The sequence below is a fragment of the Cotesia typhae genome, unplaced genomic scaffold, assembly GCF_013202065.1.
Source record: "Cotesia typhae breed Kobodo isofemale line unplaced genomic scaffold, CoteBio_Ctyphae scaffold_70, whole genome shotgun sequence".
Taxonomy (NCBI): Eukaryota; Metazoa; Arthropoda; class Insecta; order Hymenoptera; family Braconidae; genus Cotesia; species Cotesia typhae.
Genome location: NW_027423780.1, coordinates 2369079 through 2390005, shown reverse-complemented (window position 1 = coordinate 2390005; position 20927 = coordinate 2369079). Strand labels below are relative to the sequence as shown.

Genomic DNA, 20927 nt, shown 5'->3' with positions numbered 1-20927 from the left:
AGCAATACTACTCATCGATCGAAATCGATCGTATAGTATATTAGTCCAGTCGGCAGAGAAAATATTAGGCGGTTTGTTTACGACTTCCAATACAAATTGGCCAAATTGCAATTTTTTTTAAATACTCAGAAACATACGTAGGTCATTTTCACTTAAAAAAAAAAAAAAAAAGGTAGAAATTCAATTGCCAAATCGGCTGTGTCAACTGGAAGTTGATCGAAAAATTATAATTTCTTGGAATTTCGATACCAAGTACGTTAATATAAAATTCTAACAAGTTTCTAATGGCGATCTCAATTTGTTTATAAATAACAGGCAAACAAAAAAAACGTAAATTAAAAATTAAATATCTCTGAAACTATTAATCTGGCGGGTCAAGTTTTCACATAAAATTTGTAGAGCTTAAAAAATGTACAACTTTGATTTTGGGTAAATCCCCGCCAGACTGATACACAGTAAAAAATTTTGTGTAATTTTGTAAATATCACATTTTTTTGTTACTTTAACATTTTAATGTGTCAAATTTTGTATGCATACTATATTTATAGATAGTTTTTTTAACATTTGATCGTGTTATTTTACATACTATTTGTGTTAAAATTACACAAAATTTTTTACACTGTGTAGTTTATTAGTTATTAACAATCGAAGTTTTATAAACAAATTGAGCTAGCAAGCTGAAAAATCAACCGATTTCATTTTTTCTTTTTTCCACATATTTCTGATAATAAAAGGAATATTTTCAACATTTTTCAAAATTTTTATCTAAAAAATTTAATTTTAAAAAATCAAAAAACCGCTTTTTCTTTGGAAGTCAATATCTCCGGAACTAAATTTACTACAGCACTCGCACCTATCCTCAAAAATCAAGAATTTAATTGCGAAAAACTTGTCTATTTTGAAAAAAATTAATTTTTAATTGGGGTCAAATAATAGTTGAACGCGAGCGGATTTTCGATAAAGTGAGCCCGTTCGCTGCCCGGACTGATCGTAGTGAGAGAACTCCACAGTAGTGCTCAACTGATATCGGCTCCCCTAGCACAGTACAACTGTTCTTATCTTTTTATATCCATTGAGCACTACTGTAGAGTTCTCCCACTACCATCAGTCCGGGTAGCAAACGCGCTCACTTTATCGAAAATTCGCTCGCGTTCAACTATTATTTGACCCCAATTAAAAATTAATTTTTTTCAAAATAGCCAAGTTTTTCGCAATTAAATTCTCGATTTTTGAGGATAGTTGCGAGTGCTGTAGTAAATTTAGTTCTGGAGATATTGACTTCCAAAGAAAAAGCGGTTTTTTGATTTTTAAAAATCAAATTTTTTAGATAAAAATTTTGAAAAATGTTGAAAATGTTCCTTTTATTATCAGAAATATGTGAAAAAAAATAAAAAATGAAATCGGTTGATTTTTCAGCTTGCTAGCTCAATTTGTTTATAAAACTTCGATTGTTAATAACTAATAAACTATCAGTCTGACGGGATTTACCTAAAATCAAAGTTGTAAATTTTTTTAAGCTCTACAAATTTTATGTGAAAACTTGACCCGCCAGATTAATAGTTTCAGAGATATTTAATTTTTAATTTACGTTTTTTTGTTTGCCTGTTAATTATAAACAAATTGAGACCGCCATATTTGAAACTTGTTAGAATTTTATGTTAACGTACTTGGTATCGAAATTCCAAGAAATTATAATTTTTCGATCAACTTCCAGTGGACACAGCCAAACTGGGTTAAACTGACTAAATTCTGTGGGCTAAAAGTATCTCGTAAACTATTGAAAATGAGTCAAGACATCCTACGAAGGAAAATTAGAAAAATAAATAATGAACGAACTAAAAAAAATAGCAATGTTCTACGACCAACAGATTACGAAATATAATTTTTTTAATGAAGAATTTCGTATAGTAAAACACGCGCGCTCATAAACAAATGACTCTATCTCAGAGAACATTTGATAAATTTCCATTTTTTTTTAAATTTTTTTTTCAATTTTAGATTTTACCTAGTAGTATTATGAAAAAAATTAGCTAGGAATAAAAAAAAATGTTTTTTTTTATTAATTTTTTGTTTGGCATTCTAAGTAACAATAAATACCAATAATTTATATTCAATAATAATTTAGAATTATTTCATATTTATTTAAAATAAATAACTTCATTAGTTATCAGCTGTTATAATTATACGTAAAAATTAATCCGAGACTGTATGATCTTTCCCGCCGATCGGCGTCGGCTGTAAGTATACCTCTTTCTCTTAAAGGGAATATATACACTCAGATTCTTGAAATCAAAAAAACAAAAGTATACGATTTTGTGTTACTTCTCCGGGGCGTGTGTTGGTGACACTTGGCACGTGCCATCCTTCTTTCTTTATTTTCATTTTACACTCGGTTCCTTCCCGCTTGGATCCAGTACGGCCAGATCGCGCGTAAAAAGTTCCCCCACTTTATGCCGTTTTCAACGTGCTCAGGTTCAGGTCGCACTGGCTCAGACGAGAGTGTCCAGTATGTATGGTGATTTGTTAACGGACGCAGTACGAATAATTTTTTATTGAAAGTTACATTATTTATTTGGAATTATTTGTTTGTAGATTAAAAAAAAGGTATTAGTATTAAATAAATAATTAATAATTCACAAATCATTTCATTGAAGAATTTCAACGTTCTTCAAGAATTAATATTTCACGAATAAAAAAATATATTTTTAATATATAAACGATTAATAAACTTGATAAAAATGTTAATTAACATTAAAAAACAGTAAAAAGTAAACGGAATAATTAACCTCAAGTTTATTTATTGAGTTGAAAGCAATTACAAAAATTTTTTTTAATGTGAACGACTGTAGAAAAATAGGTTAGACAGAGTTGGTTATAAATAAATCTTTCGATAGTAATCGCCTGATAAATATTTGTGAAAAATTAATAAATTTTATTAATTGTTGATATAACTAAAAATATTTAGTTTTCCCTTGAAAATCTCTTAGTAAAATGTTAAATTCTTCTATCACTGTGTGTGGACTTGTGACAAAAAAAAAAAATCTGTGACTATTATTTATTAAATTAAAATTAAATAAAAATTTAATTTTCTGCAAAATGGTGATCTTTGTCCTAAGTTTTTGCTATGGAGGCAAGTTAATTTTTTTATCCGTGCATCTCTCTGAATAGAAAAGATTATCTCAATGAAAAATAGAAACTTTGACAGTAGTGAAAATGAATATTTTCAAATTATATTAAAGAAGAAAATTCTATTATCATTTAAAATACCTGTAATGAGTAAATAATGACAGACAGACTTCCTCAAAAAATTTTTACTATTAAAAGAAATTCTTATTATTTATAAATATAGCAAATAAAAAAACGTATAGCTTATTCAACATTCTTATTTATTTTTCAAACCGTCGCATTAAAAATGTTTAATGTTTATTTCGCTGAACTTATTATATTATTTATGTACAAAAAAAGTTATTAGGTAACTATAACAATATAACTTATTAGGTCCCTGTATGCAATGTATTGTCAAAGGGTATCGTTCAAACTATCTCAATGAATAGATGACCACCATAACTGTAATTACTTGACCAGGCATTTACTATAATGTATGGCCAAAAAAATAATAATTCCATTATTTTCTCTATGAAAATGATAATCCAAAAAATTATTCATTCGTAGTTAAGCAAAGAGTTGCATTATTTTCAGTTTTGGATACAACGAAAAAGAAAATAAGTAAAAAAATAACTTTTACAAATCTCGTTGAATAAAATTAATAGTGAAATTTACGTGTAACTAAGAAACATTGAAAAACTTAGTTCATAATAGTTATAAACTGTACAATAATTTTCTAAATATTTATCATAAAATATTTTTAATAGATTAATGTAAATGAAGCTCGATGTTGGAATAACAGTAGATAATTTGAGATCCAACTGCTTCCTTGTTTTTCTTAATTATTAGAAAAAAAAATAATAATGATTCTACTATTAACAAAACGATTCAAATTATCTAAACAGAAACATAAGCAGATATTTTATAGTTCTTATTCAGCGAGAAATTGTAGTAATGAGTTCTAAAAAAGAACATACATTTTGTAGCTTTTAAGCTTGACTTTAATATTTTAGCTAAGAAATTTTATATAATATTATGTAATATACAAAGATAAACTGACAAAATAATTCCGCAGCATTTTGTTTTTTTTCTTTACTTAATAGACATGATAAAACTTATGAAAATGATTAATAATATTGAAAAAATAAATCAAAGATTTATAAACACACTATTTAGTCTATACCATCATTTACTTTGAAAGTTTTTTCAAATTGGCGAATTGAAAAGTAAAAAAAAACGAAAAAATTCGAAAAATGTTTTTGACATTATCTTTTAAGATTGTGTTTCAAGCTTTACTTTAAGAATTTTCAGCTGAAAGTCTCAAAATATTGAATCCTACAGAATTACAAAATATATATTTTTTTCAATTCCTGTTAGGGCAATTTCAAATGAAAACACGGTCTGCTAAAAATTTTCCAAAAGTTCGAGATTCTTGTATTTATTTTTATTTTATTAAAAACATTTTTGACTCTAAGTATTGGGAGAAGAGGGTTTTCAAGAGAATGTCATTTGTTTTTGAGCTTGAACACCTCGAAATCGTATTACAAACTATATTTTTGAACTAAAAAGATTTTATTTATGATTACCTCAAATCAGATATATTATGAAGATTTCAATTAAAGCAATTTTTGTATAAATGAAAAACCATTTTGTTTTTGATAACAATGGCGCATAACGCATGCGCATATAATCTTCTGTTAGTAGAGAGAGGTAAAGTAAAAAAAGAAGTGTGTTTATGGAAAGGGTACTTACTATATGGAATATTTTTGTGTGTGTAAGCGCGCAAATCCGTAATTCGTATTTCATCATTATATTTGAAAACATCTTTTCAAAATATTGTTTATAGTATTTCTAAAAACTTCAAAAAATATCGAAAAACTTGTTCATATTGCTTTTTGTGCTTGAAGATATTACAGACAAAGGAAATATAAATCATAATTATTTTTGTTTTCTTTTGTAAAAAAATTTAATATTATAACTGAAATACTATAGAATAAAATTAAAGTTATAAAAAGGAAATAAAATAGCACACTTAAACCTTTTTCATGCTATTTACAACAACAAAAATATTTGTATAATCCTACAAGATGTATGAATTAGCATGCAATAATTTTTAAAGTTTTAAGAACACATGTACGTTACAGATTTTAGAAAATGGAATTTGGCATGAGTGCAAATTTGTGTGCTTGTTACTCAAAATATATCCATTTCATAATGTGCTCAAATACTTTCTAGTTAGAAAAAAAAATTGCAAATGATTAAAATCAGTTGAAAATAATTAAGAATATTTGAATTTTTCTATTATAAATATATGCACTTTGCACAGAGCTAATTATTTAAAAAAAAATTTTTTTTTAATTGCACAGAATAAAATTTTGTGCAAATAATTTTAACTCAATACTTCTTTGTGTTATCTTTACATTTCAGTAAATAAAAATATATATTTGCCTACAATTTCTACTCTCTTAAAATAAATCAGTGAAATTCCATTAATTTTTGTAAGAGAATACAGATAATCGTCCCAACACATAAATGTGTCATTTCTGATACAAGCTTTGTTTTTGGCCCCTTTTTTACCCCCTCAAAACACGCTTAGAATATTTTCAAATTTTCTACTCAACTCAAAATAAAATTTGACAAAAACGAAGTCACTATTTTGATTGAAATAACTTTTTATTTATTTACCTATCAATACGTTTTATATATATATATTTTTTATTAAAAAAATGTAAAAAGTGAAGTTTCATAAAATTTCTTTTCCTATTTTTGTTTAAATTTTTTTCTTTCAAATTTAATTATCAAATTAAGTTTTCTAAGAATTCTTTAAGATTTTCCGATTTATTTTATGAAAATGAATAAATATAAAAAAAAAAATTTTTTTAATTGAAAAGAAAAATCGAAAAAACAATAGATCGAAGAAATTAGACGACGTGCAGAAAATATCAAAGCTTAGAGCAATAAAAAAATCAGAAAAGATAATTATCGACAAATTTTTGAGTTTTATCTTATATTCTGAAAATTAATGATAAAGAATAGTTAAAATATTTTTTTGTTTATTCTTGAAGCAGATTTTACAACAAAAACTTAGAAAAGAAATCTTCCTAAAAACGTTGAATTCTGAAAAAGTTATAGCTATTTGAAAACAAGCCAATTTTTTTAAATTGGCAATTTTTTTTTGTTGGGTAAAAGAATTTGAAAACATTCAAAGAAATGTATTTAATAGAGTAAGGTAAGAGCCCCAGTAGATGCTCAGGAACCAGTATATGATCACTCCATGTATTTGTATATCTATATACACGAATATAAATATACAAATACATGGAGTGATCATATACTGGGTCCTGAGCATATATTGGGGCTTTTAGCTTACGAAATGTTTTACTCTGCTGTTTTTTTAAAACCGAGGTTCAATAATTTCTTAAACTCGATTTAATTTAACTCCTTTTTGTTTTACAGATTCTAAATTTATCGTGCAATAAATTATCTATGGCAAACAACCGAAACAGAAGAGGATCTTATATTGATTCATTACCGGACCGGGTTTTTGATGGCTACGTATTTCGATACGGAAGACAATTAAAAGATGGTGCTCGGTATGTTTTAAGCAGAGCTGTACAATTTAACCGGTTAAACAGACCTTAAAAGTTAATAATATATATAACTGATTAGCTTAGCTTATTTTACCAATTTTCTGTATTAATTAATCCTATGAGTTAACAAATTAACTAAGCTAAGCCTATTAATCAACGAATAATTATCTCAAAGCTAAATCGGTTTGATAGCATCATTTTTTTTTTTTAATTCTAACAATTTGTAGTAAATAAATTAAGTGATAAAATATTTTAGATGGCATTTTCTTTGATTTTGTAGATCTTATATAATATTTATTTTCTTATACTCAAATTTAATAAACCTTTATATTTATTTTATAATTTATTGGTTTCAGACGTTTAATTTGTTCTCACGCAGAATCAGATGCTTGTAGTGCCCAAGGTACCTTGTCTGCGACAGACGACTTTACTTATGTCGATAATCGAAGTAAACATACTCATGAACGAGATCCCAATGCAGAATTCAAAGCTCGGTTTATTCGAGATTTATATATCGCAACGAAACACCAATTTCGTAATCTTGAATTAATATATAATGACGTATCATTGTTGTAAGTTACAAATAAGTAACATTAAAAAAAAAAACTGAAAAACACAGTTTTTATAAAAAACCAAAATAAATAATAATTTTTAATAAATTTAAATTTCGAATAGTGCAAAAAATTGTAATATATATAAATGAATAATAGTGTAAATAAGAAAAATATGTATTTTATTTTTGGAAAAGTGTGGAGTGCATGGTGGTAATAGTTAAAAATATTTTATGGACAGATATGAATAGAAGGATTATCATTTTGATAATATCTAAAAATGCACTCCACGCTTTTTTAATTTACTTATTTATTTTTCTTATTCACACTATTATTAATTCATATATATTAACATTTTCCATGTCTTAAGCGCGAACGCGCGAACACAGTAAAAAATTTTGTGTAATTTTTGAAATATAATATTTTTTTGTGTTATTTTGACATTTTAATGTGTCAAATTTTGTATGCATACTATATCTATAGATAGTTTGTTTAACATATGATTGTGTTATTTTTACACACTATTTGTGTTAAAATTGCACAAAATTTTTTACTGTGAAGATATATCTCTGCTATCGCCTAAAAATTAAAATACCCCGATTTCCTCGAATTTAATCGCATTTTAAATTGTTTATACGTAAAGAAATGATATAAAACAAGGTTTGTTGCTAAGGGAAATGATTACTGAACAGTTTAAATAATTTTTTATAATTATTTATAGCCATTAAATAATAATAAAATAAAAAACCTGATTTTTCATGGTGTATGATGTCATGTTCTTAAGTTCGCATGGAGGGGTAAACCTTATACCTTATTTTTCTTATACTATTCTTAATTCAAATGCATAAAAATGTATTTTTCATTTATTATTTTGGTTTTTCATAAAAAGAGTGTTTTTTAATTTTTTTTAAACTATTATTTATGAATTTATTATTTATGAATATTAACCATGAAAATTTATATACTTATATAGCTTCAACAGACTCGAAATTTTTTAGAGGTCAGCTATTTGTGATGTAAAAATAATCTAAACTGATTTCATAAAACGTTACCTCCTAAAAAGTCGCAAATAAGTTTAAAATAAAAAATTTCTACTTTAAAATCGTAGTTAATATAGACTTAAAATTCACTAAAAAGATTACTCTTTACCAATATTATTAAAGTCCACTAAGTTGAACCAAAAGTACATTTACTAAATATTTACAATCAATACACATGCAAGGTTATTAGTTGATTTGCAAGTTATTAGTTTAAGTGAAATGTTAAAATCTTTATTACAATGAGAAGATTCTTTATTTAGCACAGTTTATCATTAATTATTTATTCTTGTGAACGAGCTGATAAAATTATTTCTACATTTGTGCATTAAATTGATAAAAAATAATAGCTATTCTATAGTAATAATACAAACAATAAACTACAAAATTCTAACATTCTGAAATTTAATTTAACATTCTTAAATCTAACTTAAGTATATTTAGTTTAAGCTATAATTTGGTCGCGTTTTATAATTTTTTCGATTTATTTCATGTTCTTGAAAATTTCGAAAAATTCATGAACAAGCATGTTTTTAGTTTTTATCGTCCTATAATTTTTCAGTCATATTAGCTATCTAAAATCTATTAATTGAATCGCAAAATTATATTTATACAAATATCTTTAACTTAAGGTAGTCTTTATCCTGTATTTATTATTTTTGTCAATTAATTTTATGACCGGAAAATCTTAAAAAAAAAAAAAAAAAAAAAACTTAATAGGTTTGTTGTATAAATTTACGTATTTGTATTAGATCTAACGGCATATTTTTCATATTTTTAATATTGTTTTGTTTTTTTCCCCAATTATAAAAATACTCAAATGTAATATTTTTCGATGTTACGCTAAAAATGCTTTATATTGTATATTATATATGCTATTTGATTCAATTTATAATATTTTTAATATTGTATTATAGACATCGAGAAGGCGCCGATCTACTGAGTTTTGATACAATAAAGAGAAGGATGCAAACATGGCTAGAGAGTAGAGTATTTCCTGGAGTAGCATCAATTGACGACATAAAACTAAAATTAGGAAGTCCACTTTTCAAAAATATCAATCTGCATAACGCAGGAAAAACAGAAATTATTTTTCTGGAAAATAATGAAGGTGAAAATGTCTCAATGATTCTTTATGATTCAATTCTTCTAACTCAACTTCAGCCTACGACATTATTTATTCAATCAACTCAACAAGTTTTCGAAGATCTCGATGCTCTTCAATTGACGGCAATTTCGGCTGAGTATAAGGATCATGTAAGGCAAAAAAATCTATGAATGAAAAATATATATACACTAAGAATCAAATTTATTATAGATAAAAAAATTTATTTACACATAGACCAAAAACTAATTCAGTATTAGTAAGGTAAGAGCCTCAGTACCTGCTCAGGAACCAGTATCTGCTCACTCCATGTATTTGTATATCTGTATTTATTAATATAAATATACAAACATTAATATTAAATGTTTAATATTAAATTAATATTTTAATACCTTTTTTTTTGGCTAGCTATAAAGTTTGTATATGTTTCTCATTTTTCAGATTTTACCTTTAATATGGATTATTCAAGTCCAGAAGAACGAAGAAAGTTGTAAAATTATTTTTCGCAGGATATTAAATTTACAACCCAACTTTTCACCGACAAAAATTTATTTTGATTTCGATGATGATTATTGGAAAGCCTTAAATGCAGTGTTTCCTGGTGCAATCATTAAAGGAACGTTCTTAAACCATTGCAAGGTTAGAAAATTGTAGTGTCTTAACGTTGATTTAAGTTATTTTTATATGATTCTATACAACAAAAATAATTACAATAGTTCTGTTATAAATATTAATTAATCATTTAACAAATATAAAAAAAAAATTAATTAATTACAAATTTACAATAGAAACAAAAATAAATATTAATCTTTTAATCAGTATTAATAACAATAACAATTGATATTTTTTTGTAAAAATGAAATATCTTTCACTTAAATTTTAACATTTTTAATACTATTGTGATCTTTAAAATTAATAAATCAGTATTAAGTAAAACATCAAATTTTGTCATGAATAATTCTGTTAAAAACCTGAAGGTAGACATTGTGATGTTCTATATGAATTGAGAAAAAGTGTAAAGTTAATTTTTTTATTAAAGTGAACATTGAACATGAATATCTTACTTTTTTGTACATAATAATAACTATTTAATCAATCAATGTATAAAAATAATCATCGATATATACTACAAAACTCTGATATGAGTTATCATTAATAGTAAATTTGCCAGGTTATCGAAAAAGTTTTTAAGTCGAAGTATTTGTATAATGTAGGTGTATTAATTTTTTTTTCAGATCATAATAAATGAAGTTCATCGTTTAAATCACGACTTGAAGGATAGTACGACAATATTAAGGGGCACACCTAGTGTGAAATTTCGAAAAAGTCGATTTTTTTTTTCATATTTCGGTAGATTACACCTTTAAGAATAACATATTAAAATTTCAAATCGATATCTCAAATAGTTTTTGAGTTATAACATTTTAAAGAGCAGCCACTCGGCAGCTAGAGTGTCATTAGCTGCGAAACGTACCTGAAGTATTGTTCAGAGTCTACTGTCTCTTCCAGCCCCTATAACACGATTCCAGTTTCTATTGTTGGCTCTCAGGTATACAAAAATATATCATTATAATAATTTCTAGAAATTTCTAGAAATTTTTCGTTTACTGCCACGTAAATTATTTTCGGAGCCAGACACATTTAGTCTCATTGTGATCGTTGTATCGAGCGCATCATAATTTTACACGTGCTATTTTCTTGAAAATGAGTGATCAATCTTCATATTCAAATAAAAAAGGAACTCACAATGTTCCTAAGCATCGATCAATTGCGAAAAAACGCAAGTTTACCGGAAATAGATTTACATTTGAGCAATCTACTGCGAATACCAGTACGTCCGCAGAAAAGTTATTACAAAATAATGACAATAATGTTGTGATTGACCCATCTCATGGATATTGTATTTTGCAATTTTTATCAGTTTTTAGTGCAATTAGTAATTTAGTGGTGTGTAAAACCTGTCAAAAAAAGTTACTTTCAATCAAGCAAGTTCAAGAGGTCTAGGGTTCAAAATTGCTATTATTTGTGAATGTGGCAATTCGTATATTAATTCTGGACCAATGATTAATAACGCATTTGAAATAAATAAACGTATTGTTGCTGTGATGCGTCTATTGGGCATCGGAATAAATGGGATAAATTTTTTCTGTGGATTAATGGATTTAGCATGCAAATTTTACGACCAAACTTTTGCGGGATGTTTTACGAATTTACAGATTGCAGCCGAAACTGTTTGTAAGCTCAGTATGCAGCAAGCTATAAATGAAGAAAAAGAGCTTACATTAAAGAAAGAAAATTCGGAGACAAATTTGACTGTTAGCGGCGATGGTACCTGGAAAAAACGTGGCCATACTTCCCGTTTCGGAGTAGTTACGCTGGCAGGAAAATACAGCAAGAAAATTCTTGATTCATGCGTAAAATCTACATATTGTCAGAGTTGTGTTTTTGGAAGAAAAAAAAAAGATAGCGAACCTGAAGATTATGAGGAATGGCTATCATTACACGATGAAGAATGTGATGCCAATCATAAAGGATCTGCCTCAAAAATGGAAGTGGATAGTGTAAAAGACATGTTTGGTCGTTCCATTAGTAAATATGGTGTAAAATATACCCGCTATATTGGTGATGGTGATAGCGTTACCCACAAAGGACTTATAGATTTGAATCCTTATGATATTCCTGTTGCTAAATTGGAATGCTATCTACATGTGAAAAAAGAATGGGAACACGTTGCCGAAGTGTAAAGAACATTAATAAGAAATTAGGAGGAAAAAGTAAAACATCACAAAAGTTAACTGTAAATTTTATAAATAAACTCCAAAAATATTATGGTTTAGCAATTATGAGGAATCAAGATAATGTAGATGAAATGTATAAAGCAATCTGGGCAACATTTTATCATTTCTGTTCAACTGACAAAAACCCAAATCATAAAAATTGTCCAGAAGGCGCTGAAAGTTGGTGCGCTTATCGCCGCGCGGAAGCTGAAGGAATCACTAGTACATTTAAACACGATTACCTCCCACTGGATCCAGAAGTACAAGAAGCTATAAAACCTATTTATGAAGACTTATCTCGATATGAATTGCTTGATAGATGTAAAGGTAACAATACTCAAAACAACAATGAAAGCTACAACGGTTTACTTTGGCACTTTTCACCCAAGCATCTTCATAATGGCTTCAAAACTATTGAATTGTCAAATAATTTTGCAACTGCAATATTTAATGACGGTTATTCGTCAATTTTGAAGATATTCAATGTAATGGGAGTGATAGTTGGACCTGCAGCAAGAGATTTTGCGGCTCTTAAGGACGACACGAGAATACGAATCGCTGATTATCGCCAAAGGGCTTCTTCAAAAGAAGGTCGATCATCTCGAAGAAAAGCTTCTTCAGCTGAACAAGCCCTTTTCGAAGAAGAAGAAGGTGTATTATATGGCCCTGGAATAGCAGATTAGCTGTAAATATGATTTCAAACCACTTATAACAGTGGAAACGATCATTTTATCTTTAAACGCGTTTTTCTCGAAACAGCATTTTCCGAATTTGCTGCAGTGATTACTCAAAAACAAATGATCCGATCACTATCGAATTTTTTTTACATGTTCTATATATAGTTCTCCGTACAACGACCTATCGATTTTTTGATCTGATCAAAAATCGAATTTTCGCAGGCCACAAACGACCAAAATTTTAGGTAAAATTCGACTATTTTTTTAAAACGCCGCCATATTGTCAATTTTTGATTTTTTTATCGTAGGTCATTGTACAGACAATATTATCTAGTTTAACGAGATATTTTTTTTTTAGATTTCATCCACGGAGAAGGCCGGAATCACTGCAGCAGTGAAGGACCTTTTTTTTTTCGCGCCGTTAGAGATCGACGATAACTTAAAAAATATTTAATTTTTTTCTTCAAAAATTTCATTATGTATTCTTAAAACATGTATAAATATATTCTTAAAATTTTAAAATAATTGATAAAGTATTTTTTTTAATAAAAATTCCCAAAAATCACGTTTTTTTTAGGCCGTTACACTAGGTGTGCCCCTTAACAGTATCGAAATTAATATCCATCAGTTTGTTACCCGAAAGCAAAATTATAAATGCTTTGCGCGAGATTGTTAATTCTATAAATAATAATGAATTTCAACATTTTGAAAATCTGATGGATTACTATGATGAACACTGGCTTACCAATATTCAAGTCGAAAATTACTGTTTTTATAATGATATAATGTCCTTGTGGAAAAATAGTGAATTGGTTCTCCAAAACATGATAAGTCGACTTCAGAAAAGTAAAACTGTGTGGAGTTTCATTGGTTAGTATCTTGCTATACCTTATTAATAAAAATATCATCCAAGTTAATTAAATAGTCATATTTTTTTTCTTCATTTAGATCAAGTATCATCAATGAATTCTCAAATTCATTTCCATCACAATAACTTGAGGACAAAAGGACATTTCATTATACACTCGAAAAAAGTTAAAAATATTTTCAGTAATGTAAAAAACTGCAAGTGTATTTCTGATTTATGGACCAGAATTACAGCAGAAACTGTAAATTCTACAGACTTCGTACTAAGAATGGCAAATCATCTAATACCAGTCTTACGTAATTTATTACTTTCGGATGTTGAAATTCCTACTCAGTTCAGATTATTAAAATTATTTATCAATGGAGCAGCCGGTAAGACAATTACTGTATTATATAATGTACTTGAAAAAAAAAGGAAAATAAAATTTCCTAAATATTTTGCTAATTTTGAAAGTATTATATCTTTGGGACAACCCGGGAAAAAATGATCAGACCTGATCAGACATGAACAGGCATGAGTCTTCAGGTCTGATCAGGTATGAAAAATGACCGGGTTTGATCAGACCTGGCCAGGCATGTTCAGGTCTGATCAGATCTGTTCATGTCTGACTCGATCAGGTCCAAAAGGAAAAAAGTTGCACCTGCGGGGATTCGAACCGTAGATGCCGCGCTTTCCAGACTGTTACTTTACCTCTTGACCATATAACTTATCTTTACTTTAGAGGTATCTTTCAAACTACTTAAAGTAATTTTAATTTCATACATGACTTATCTTTACAGTTAAGGAAGTTAACTATGCCTAGTTTATTAATTATTAATAATTTATTACATATCAGAGTTATTTGTTTAAAACGGCTATGTATTTTTTTTACTTCATTAACATGTGGCTCTATGCACAGTAATAAAAAAAAATTTCTTTAAGGTTTATTCCAGAATTATAATTTTGTTGTTTTCTTTTAATCTAAAATTTTTTTTTTTATTCAAAACGTATAGGTAACTAAGAATTATCTGTATGTTCTACAATTCAGCAATCTTTCATACTACAGCAATGAACCAAGGCGTAGCTTAAGACACCTTGAAAGGACTTATCGCCTATCGATATCAACTGATCTATTTTGGATATCAAAAACTTTATGCTTAAGCCAATATTTTGAATGAAAGTTGTACATTTAAAATTAATAAGGGGATAGAAATTGATGCGTCATACGGAACAAATTAATTTTAAAAATAGAACTAAAAGAAAAATCAGACATGAGCAGACATGAGCATGCATGAACAGGTCTAATCAGGTCTAATTTCAGGCCTGATCATACATGAACAGGCCTGATCAGGTCCAATTTCAAGCCTGATCATACATGAACAGGCATGGTCAGGTCTGATCATTTTTTCCCGGGATGAACAGGCCTGAGGTATTTAACACTTCAGACATGAACAGGCATGGACGGGTCTGATCAGGCATGATCATGTTTAATTTCAGGTCTGGTCATACATGAACAGGCCTGATAAGGTCTAATTTCAGGCCTGATCATACATGAACAGGCATGGTCAGATCTGATCATTTTTTCCCGGGAATATCGATATTTAAGTGATAAGAGTAACATTTTTATATTACGATGGATTTCGATAAAAAAATCTGAAAATCAGGTGATCACGAAAGCCATCCCATATATTTTCAAGCGTAAAACTCGATGAGATCTTTAATTTGAATCATTAAGCTCAAAGATGTTAAAAAAATTGGTTTTTTTTCAGCGCACCTTGCAGCTTTTTCAGCTTTGAAATGTATATTTTTTTACGTACTTAAAGGTAAAAATATATTTAAAGTACTACCGTAAAACTGTTATAAATAAAATTCTTAAATTAAAAATATTTGCTCTGTCCTTTTTCCCGGATTACTTTTTAAGGTTGCATTAATCTAAAAGCTTTAGAATATTTGTCACAAAATTATAAAGCTAAAAACTTGTAGATTCGAAATGCTTCTTAAATATCGATATTTTTGTAGATATACAGCATCCTAATAATTATGAGTAAGTTCAAAAAAATTGATTGTTCATTTGCATTATTTTCCAGTAGTGATATATTATGAATCATTAAAGATTTTTATATTTAATTATTTGCAGAATCGCTTGATGACTTACCACAGATGTCAGCTAATGAAGTTGTTGAAGTTGACTCAACACCACCAGTTGGTTTACTTACCAACCCAACATCTATGGATCATAATTATAATTTTTCTTCTGATCAATCTGACCATGAAGAATCTTCGGATTCTAACATCAATCCTGATTTAATTGGCATTGATAATGATTTATCATTCCCTGCTGTAGAAAATTTATCAGAATCCATTGATGGTAATGGTAATGATCGTTCTGAATTAACAAATATGGGAAATAATTTACCAGAACTTGGTCTACTTGAAGGCACAGGACTTCCGGACCCTATTGTAATGTCAGAATCGACTGATGTTAACAACGGAGTACTGACAATTGCATCAGAAAACGAAATAATTATTTCTTCAGAGCAACCAGATATAAATCAACCGTATATTTACGCTCAGCAGTGCTTAGGCTGTTTTAATGACTTAATCGAAGTTGGTTATAAACCTTGCAATCATGCTCCATTTTGTTGGTCGTGTAATAATAAATGGCATGATGAGGCGATTGCAAATGGAGAATCCTTCACTTGCATATTGTGTAGAAGTTTGGTTGAAATTGCAGACGATTTAAGAGCGGATTATCAATTAACGCAATAAAAAAAAATTAAGCTTCATATTAATTTTTATTATTATTATTATTATTATACAATTGGCTCTGGGAGATTACCCATTCGGCCGTTGTACTCAATGGTAGGGTGATTGTAGTGTAGTGTCGTTGTTTTTCATGCTGTCCATAGGTGTCTGTATGCTCGTTGAAATTTCTTTTAAATCTCGAGATTGCATTTGTTCAGGAAGTTGGAGAGAATGTATGCGATTTTATTTGAAGGGTTTGCTAGAAGTGGTGTAATATCTGTCGGAGCTGGATTATAGAGTTTGCTGAGAATGTTGTTCAGCATTTTCCTTTGGTCTTGATATATTGGGCACTTAAAAAGATGTGATTCAAGTCTTGGTCTGGTGATCCGCAGGGACATGCTGATGATTCGATGAAATTTTTTCTATGTAAGCTGGAGTTTAAGTTGTAATGGTTTAGACGCATTCTTATAAATGTAGTGATGACTTTCCTGGGCATGTCATACTCAGCGAACCAGGGTTTTTAGTTTCCTTGAAGATAAAGCTAAAATAATGAACTCCTTTTTGTTTCCCAGCTTCCTTGAGGAACTCAACTGTGCGGTTGATGGTCTTTTCTTTGCTGTTAGTCACTAGATCGTTATAGGGGATTGGAGTAAAGGTTCGTCTTGAGTTGGTGATCGCTTCTTTAGCTAGTCTATCTGCCTCTTCGTTGCCGGGTATGCCAGAATGTCCAGGGATCCACATTAAGTGGACTTGTAGTCCGCGTTGTTGCGCCTCGTGGAGTCTGGCTGCAATTTTGTATGGCAGGTATGATTTGGGTTTTTATCTTGTAAGTTAAGAAGGGCTTGGAGCGCGTTTTTGGAGTCCGTGTAGATTATTGTTTTTTTCTCTGCGGTCTCGAGTGCTAGCTCGATTGCCTTGAGAATAGCTAGGGATTCTGCTGTTGTTATTGAAGCCTGGCCGTTGATTTTCTGTGTCAGGTGAATGTCCAGAGTGGCATTGTAAACTGCGAGTCCTATGTATGGTTCGGTCGGGCTTTTGGATGCGTCTGTGTATACTTGTGTGAAATCGTGTAGTTTTTCACTCACTATTTTTTGAAAATTTTTAATCACGCTTTTTGTTGGAAGGTTACTGAGTGTTGCTGTTGTTGATATGTCAACGTTTAATGAGTCTCGAAAGACTGAGTAAGGGTACACATATACTGCGGTTGTGTTTTAGCTTGGTAGATAATATCCTGGTATGGTTTATTGTCTTTTAAGGAGTTAATTGCTGGGAATCTTTTTAGAATGAACTGCTTGGCTTTATTTTGGGTTATACTATCCTCCAATTTTGTCAGGGTTTGAATGACTGGATTATCGGAGACACTCATAGATCTTAGTATATAACGATCGGAGAGATCTTTAAGTCTGATTTTTAGAGGGATTTCTTTTCCCTCTGCCATCATTGAGTTGATTGGGGTCGATATCCGAAGGCCCATGCATGTTCTGATGGCTTTATTTTGTATTTTTTCCAGTTTTTGAATAATTTACTGGAGGTCATGTTCATTATGTGAGACCCGTACTCGATTTTTGTCCTGATCAGTGCCCTGTAGATATTTAGAAGGGTTGCTGGAGTCGCTCCCCATTTTGTTCCACACATAGCTTTAATGAGGGGGTTGACTTTGTTGATTCTTGAAATGAGATTATTGTGGTGTTCGTCGAATGTTAGTTTCTGGTCCAGTATCATACCAAGGAATTTAGCTGATGTAGATGGCCTGATGTGTGTGTTCTTAATAGTAAAGACTATGTCCTGGGGGTTAAAGTTGATGAGTGAGAAAACTACTATTTTTGTTTTTTCCGGGGAGAGATCCAAGTCCAGACTTTCGAGGTATGCGTTGTAGCTGTCTAGGGAGGCTTGTATAGCGTCGACTGTGCATTGTAAATTTTTGTTCCTGCATCTTATAGCTTTATCGTCAGCAAATTCTGCTATGCTGCTGGAAGAGTGTATATGTTTGTTGCCATCTGCCGTGTAGAGAGTGAACAGCAGGGGAGCTGATACCAGTTCTTGACCCGCTCCGGAGTTTACCTCCTGCGGTTCTGTTAGGCTGCTGTTGGTCACAAAGTATAGTTTGCGCTTCTTGATTAGAAAGTAGAAGAAGGAGCAGTAGGAAGTGGGAATATCGAGGTCTAGCATAATTTGTAGCAACTTGTCCGGATTGACATGATCGAAGGCTCCTTTGATGTCCAGAAATGCCGTTATAGTATACTCACCTTGGGCGAACCCGGTGTAAATTTCTCCAGTGACTACTGTTAAATTATCTGCAGTACTTTTGCCTGCTCTAAATCCATATTGGGTGTTGGGGAGCTTAGAATTGTGCTCCAGCCACCACGTGGTTCTGTCTACCAAAATTCTTTCCATTATTTTGAGAAAACAGGGTGCCAAGGTGATGGGCCTAAATTTGTTTGTGTCTCCTTTGGGGAGTAGATAGACTAAGTGCTCTGTCCAGGAAGTGGGATATTTTTTGAGTCGGAGAAAGTTGTTGTAACAGTCCAGGATTAGTTTTCTCAGAGTTTCAGGGAGACGTTTGATTATGTCGTAGGTGATTTGGTCAAGTCCTGGGCTTGTTCCTGATTTACTTCGCTGTATGGCGGAGTTTAGTTCTGTTAAAAAAATTTCGTAGTCTGGAAAATTGGGTGCTGATGGTTGGGGAGCTTCGGCGGTGTCTTGGTGAAATAGCTCCTGTGCTGTTGAGCTGTCTGAGTTTATTCGGCTTTCCTGACAGTAACTTTCAATGAATTCAAGCTTTTTTGTTCAACTGAGAGTTCTTGTCTCGGGAGTGTGTACGGATTGGATAATCTTCTATTTTTAAAGGCTTTAAATTTTTTCCAGACCATGGCTATGGGGGTAGTGCTGTTGAGAGACGCAGTATATTCCCGCCAAGCTTTTTGTTTGGCTTTCTGGAATGTTTTCTTCGTTAACGCGTTTATTTTATTGTAGTTTTCATAGCTCTCTACCGTTAATGTACGCTTCATGAGTTGGAGAGCTGACTTTCTTTCTTCCAAGGCTTTGGAGCATTCTTCGTTCCACCACGGGGCAGGTGTACGAATTTTTCTAGTCTTGGGATTATTTTTTGGAGATGACGTGTGTTGATTGGCACTGGCACTTTCCTTTCTGGAGTCTTTTGTTTTTGTCGCCGCTGAGAGGAAGTCTTTAATGATGGTAATTATTTCTTCGTAGGTCGGTGGGACATTCAGATTGTCTTCAGGGATGATGGCTTCAACTTTCTTGGTGAGGACATCATCAAACGTTTCCCAACATATTTTAGAGAGATTTAGTTTATGGGTGAAAAATTGATATGTATCTGGGGCCACACCCAGAGAGATGTGAATTGGGTAATGGTCGCTTCTTCCTGGGTCTTCAGAGACGTTCCAGTTAGTGTAGCTTAGTAGTTCGGGTGAAACAATGGTGAGGTCTACTGCGGATTTGTTTGTAGTAGGGTTTGTTACCCTTGTGGGGGATCTGTCATTCAGAATGCAGAGGTCTGCCTCGGTAATAGTTTCTAGGAGTTCTTTGCCTTGAGCCGAGTTCTTGTAGCTTCCCCAGGAGGTGTGATGGGTGTTAAAGTCACCCGCTAGGAGAAGTGAGCTATCGTTTGGTCGATCTAGTAGTTTTTCCCAGGAATTTTTTTTGATTCTTTGATGAGGAGAGACATAGATGGTTGCTATTGTGATGGGACCCTGGTCCGTCTTTATTTTGATGGCTAGGGTATTGATTTTGTTTTCGAGCTTAAAGAAGTCGTTGATAATTTCGAATGTTAAGTTGGTTTTAATAGCGATGGCAATACCTCCGCCGGCGCCATCTTGTCGGTCTTTCCTTACTATGTTGTAGTTGTTGATGTAGAATGGTTCATCTGGTTTGAGCCATGTCTCGGTGAGTAGTAAAATATCGTGGTCTTGATTCATGTTTAAGATATTGATTTCTTCTTTTTTCCCCCTTATACTTCGAGCGTTCCATTGTAAGATTGTTATTAGTTTGCTGTTTTGGTGTCTGTTCATTCTAGTGGTGTTGGTGGAGATGGAGGTTGTGATAGTCGTGTGTCGAGAAGTTGTGAGTTTTGGATTGCTGCTGGGGGAAGCTGCTGTACGAGAGAGATTGGCTGGAGTTGCTGGGTAGCGTCAATGATGACCCAGGTGAGGCTTTGCGTTGTTTGAGTAAATTCCATTATGATGTTTTGGTCTTGGGTATTCTCAATGAGCGGGGTCAGTTTAGCCATGATGCCACTTACTTGTGTGAGGAGACTTTGCATGCTGGTTGCGAAGTGTTCTCTCTGGGTTTGGAGAGCTTCGATTTGCTGCTGTTGATGATCTATTATTTTGACGTATGTTTCGTCGCACTTGCACTGACATTTATTGTTTGTCGGTGTTGAGTTTGTGTCTGGTATTTGTGGTTGGAGCTGTTGTTGTTTCCAAGGATTCATGGAGTTCTTTTTTGTTGACTTCAAATCTGGATATTCGTGA

General features: G+C 30.9%; 2 protein-coding genes across 2 annotated transcripts; both read left to right on the top strand.

Moving 5' to 3' along the window:
• Positions 1-12105: 12105 nt before the first annotated feature.
• On the top strand, positions 12106-14050 carry LOC141537241 (uncharacterized). Its single transcript, XM_074258103.1, has 3 exons — positions 12106-12850; positions 13201-13712; positions 13791-14050. Exon 1 carries the CDS (start codon positions 12108-12110, stop codon positions 12846-12848), a length of 741 nt encoding a protein of 246 aa, XP_074114204.1. The 5' UTR covers positions 12106-12107; the 3' UTR covers positions 12849-12850; positions 13201-13712; positions 13791-14050.
• Positions 14051-15457: 1407 nt separating this feature from the next.
• On the top strand, positions 15458-16458 carry LOC141537196 (uncharacterized). Its single transcript, XM_074258041.1, has 3 exons — positions 15458-15512; positions 15611-15733; positions 15827-16458. The coding sequence occupies exons 2-3, from the start codon at positions 15730-15732 to the stop codon at positions 16456-16458; spliced, it is 636 nt and encodes a 211-aa protein (XP_074114142.1). The 5' UTR covers positions 15458-15512; positions 15611-15729.
• Positions 16459-20927: the final 4469 nt, after the last annotated feature.

What these genes read in the sequence shown, in the direction of transcription:
- LOC141537241 (XM_074258103.1), top strand. Translation starts at nt 12,108, where the DNA reads ATGGGAACACGTTGCCGAAGTGTAAAGAACATTAATAAGAAATTAGGA.